At 33.8% G+C, this 3,806-nt stretch overlaps 1 protein-coding gene across 1 annotated transcript; it reads right to left on the bottom strand.

Annotated features, from left to right (window-relative positions):
* Positions 1-523: 523 nt before the first annotated feature.
* Olfr295 (olfactory receptor 295) lies at positions 524-1,453 on the bottom strand. Its single transcript, NM_146851.2, has one exon. It carries the CDS (start codon positions 1,451-1,453, stop codon positions 524-526), a length of 930 nt encoding a protein of 309 aa, NP_667062.2.
* Between the last annotated feature and the right edge of the window lie 2,353 nt (positions 1,454-3,806).

Genomic DNA, 3,806 nt, shown 5'->3' with positions numbered 1-3,806 from the left:
GCACATGTATGCCAGTCACATATGCAGCAGGCATGGGCATACATGGGTCTAACCAGATGGGGTCCTAAAGTTGAAATGAGAAGTAGACATATGTCCCTATCGCGATTAGAGAAAAAAAATCTCTAAATGATAAGCCCTTTTAAGTGTAAATGTAGTTTCCTCCAAGGGATACTCTCTGAGTAAAATAGATTACAATTAAGGATATGCTACATGCTCTGCAGTAGATAGCCAAAAGAAAACGAACTCAAGGGTAATAATAGAGCTTTTTGCCACATAATTTGGTATAAAGGCTTTTTGTTTTTATTCTTTAGTCTTATTTTTAAGTGCAATTATGTGTATATAGGAGCACATGGATGGGGGATGAGGTTAGAAGGACAAGTGAGTAGGAAAGTACTAGGGTGAGAAGAGGGAAGGGAAATAATAAGCAGTATATATAATGTAAAAAAAAATCTCTCCAATAAATAGTATAAAATGCTTTGATGCACATGTGTTTATTTGTGTGTCTATATTTTTCTTTATTTTATTAAACTATGAAAAATCTAAATATTACTTTCTTCACAGCCTTCTTTATCTGTTTGTTTCTAAGACTATAGATAATAGGGTTTAAGAATGGAGGAACAATGGTATAAAATACAGAAAGTGTCATATCCTCAACTATTTCTGAGATTGCTGAAGGTTTTAAATATACATAGGCACCAGAACTAAGAAACACAGACACCACAATAATGTGAGGGACACAGGTGGAAAAGGCTTTTCCTCTCTCTCCTTTGACAGGAACCTTCAAGACAGTTGATAATATGCGAACATATGATATGGCAATGAAGGTAAAGCAGCTACCACTAAAAACAATGGCAGTCAGAAGAAGTAATAGTTTGTTGATAAAGGTGTCAGTGCAAGAAAGCCTCAGCAAAGAGGGGATATCACAGAAGAACTGAGAGACTACATTAGAGTGACAAAAGGATAGCTGGAAAGTTTTGGAAGTGTGCACACTTGCAAGGATAAGAGAGGTAAGTAGGGAAGCCAGTGTCATCTGAACACAGAATTGATGGTTCATAATCATAGCATAGAGAAGAGGCTTACAGATGGCCACATAGCGGTCCTGGGCCATGATGGTGAGAAACTGAATCTCTACACATGCAGAAAAGAAAACCAAAAAGATCTGTCCTGCACACCCAGCCAAAGAAATGCTCCTGTGATCAGTGAGAGAGTTGATACAAGCATTGGGCACAGTAACAGATACATACCCCATGTCTAAAATAGACAGATTCCTGAGGAAGAAGTACATGGGTGTATTCAGGGTCTGGTCAACTGTAGTAGCAATGATGATGATAAGATTCCCCAACAGGCTGCCCAGGTACATCAACAAGAACAGCACAGTGAGTAGGATCCTGAGTTCCCAAGTCTCAGCAAAAACTTCCAGGAAGAACTCAGGCACCAGGGTGGAATTGGCCATAGTCCCAAAGTAAAGACTTACCTGAAAAACAACAACAACTGAGAATAACTTAAATTACTTGATATATCACTAGCATTTTTCTTGAAAGTGTTTATTTTTTTTTCTTTCTAAAACTGCTTTTATGTGCAATGTTAAAAAGAAATTCTTGGTTTTCTGATGAACGTCTTGTATATTTGAGATGGAATTTTAAAAATTTGCTTTAAAGAGAAAGAACATTCTTTTTATTAGTATTTATGAGTTCTTTTGTATACTTGACATATGAAGCATTATTAATTTCTTTAAAAAGAAGCTATGATTTCCATATATTAAATATTTACTTCTAGTGAGATAAAATATCAAATTACACTAAGGAAAGTTTTCATGATTCATCCCCCAGCCTCCCAAAAATGATAAACTTTACATCCATTGGGAAAGGGACTAGAGAACTAACTCAGTGGTTAGGGTCATTTACTGGTCATGCAGAGGAACTGGGTTCAGATTCCAGAATACAGATAGTGAACTATGGACACTGCATAAACGTGGTATGCACAATAATACGTACATATGTGTTAGGAGTGTGTGTGTGTGTGTAATATCTATTAAGGAAAAAAGGAGATTATGAAATTGAAAAACAGCAATGAGGGTATATGGGACAGTTTGGAGACAAAATAGGGAATCTAGAAAGAATATATTTTAATTATAATTTCAAGAATTTAAATAAATAAATCTTTTAAAACATTGTGAAAGCAGGTTTATATAATTTTATACAAAACAATGTGTATCTACTTTATGTGTCCAATATATATATAAAAATACATAAATATTATATACTATGATACACATTTAAAATATAAATAATGAATATGTTTACATAATGTACACATTTTGCTACTATGGAATAAAGAAAATGAAGGTGTGAGTAAGAAGTGTTAGTCATGTGGCACAGAATCACAATGATAGCTTTTATATTGAATGTATGACCCTGTAGTATATCATACTCTACAATATTGTTGTCACACTTAAAATGAAACCTCAGTATTATAGTAAGATTTTTCTGTGATTGCTTTTCTCTTAAAGTAATAGACTTTGTCTTCACATATTCTCTTAAGGAAATTACTGGTTGGCTCTCAGGTGAAAATTATGATCTGTATTTTTCCTAAATATTTCATACTTATAAATAGAATTCCTTTTGCTGTTTCTTCTGAAATCTTTCAAATTTAGCAAGGGGTTACTGGAGATTTCCCTGTAAATAAGAGTAGAAGGTCAAGGTAACAACCATGGTCTCAGTACACTTACCTAGGCATTGTTTTTCACTCAAAAATAAGAAAGAAGCTCTATGTTGTTCACATTAAAATATTCAAAATCTTGCAGATACTTCAGTCAAGTATTCCTATCTATAACTGATTGCATATGTCTTCCTTTTAGCAAAATACCAGTCTTGCATTTTAAAAAGTCACTAGTCTTGTTCTCTTTTATCTAAGTCATTGGCATCCTCCTGAGTACAACGAATCTTAGAACACAACCCTTAATTGGAAAAAAAATGCCCAGATGTAATTTAGATAGGTAATAGTTTCCATAGAACTGGTAAGAATGGACCCAATTAAAATTCAGCATTAGACACAGGCTGAAGGATCAGACATTGTGTCACCTGAGTCACCCGAAAGTGTGGAGATGAAAATGGAGGTAATGAAACACAACACATAGTATACAGAAAATCTTCATCATCTGAAGTAATATGTCTGTTACTTATATGGAGCTCAGAATAAAAATCATCTGTAGTTTTCACAACGCAAATGAAGCCAATATTCAATCTCTCATTCTCTCTTCTCTTCAAGATGATATGATAATCTATGACACATCAAAAAAGAACACAACAGTCACTACTGTCTTTAAAAACAAAGGAAAAAGGAAGAAAAGAAAAATAAGTAAAATTTTATGCCAAAGGATTGAAACAAAGATTCAAGACTTTGAGTGTCCATTTACTATCACAACATAGACACAATACCAACATGGTCTCTTCAATACCCACATTAAATCCAAATGTCCATTCAGTTGCCTGAGTTAAAGAAAACATTTTCAGTCTTTCAGTCCCTTTTTCTTAGTTTTGCAGATTTACAAAAAAAAAAAAAATACTATGTCAAAATGTAAATTAGAAATCGCATTCAAATATTTCTAAAAATTCAAAATATTTTATAAGAAGGTGCATCCATATTTTAATGGACATCGGAGGATCAATCACAATTTGGATTCAGTGGGTTCAAACAAGGGGAAACTGGTCATGGACTTAGAAGTTGGCTAAGTCTCTGGAATAGGTCAATGAATAGACTTTATGAAGACTGGAGAACTTATACTGACATAAGAAAGGAATTATTGG

Source organism: Mus musculus, chromosome 7 (genome assembly GCF_000001635.26).
Source record: "Mus musculus strain C57BL/6J chromosome 7, GRCm38.p6 C57BL/6J".
Taxonomy (NCBI): domain Eukaryota; kingdom Metazoa; phylum Chordata; class Mammalia; order Rodentia; family Muridae; genus Mus; species Mus musculus.
Note: the sequence above shows the minus strand (reverse complement) of the source record. Positions and strands in the feature narration are given on the sequence as shown.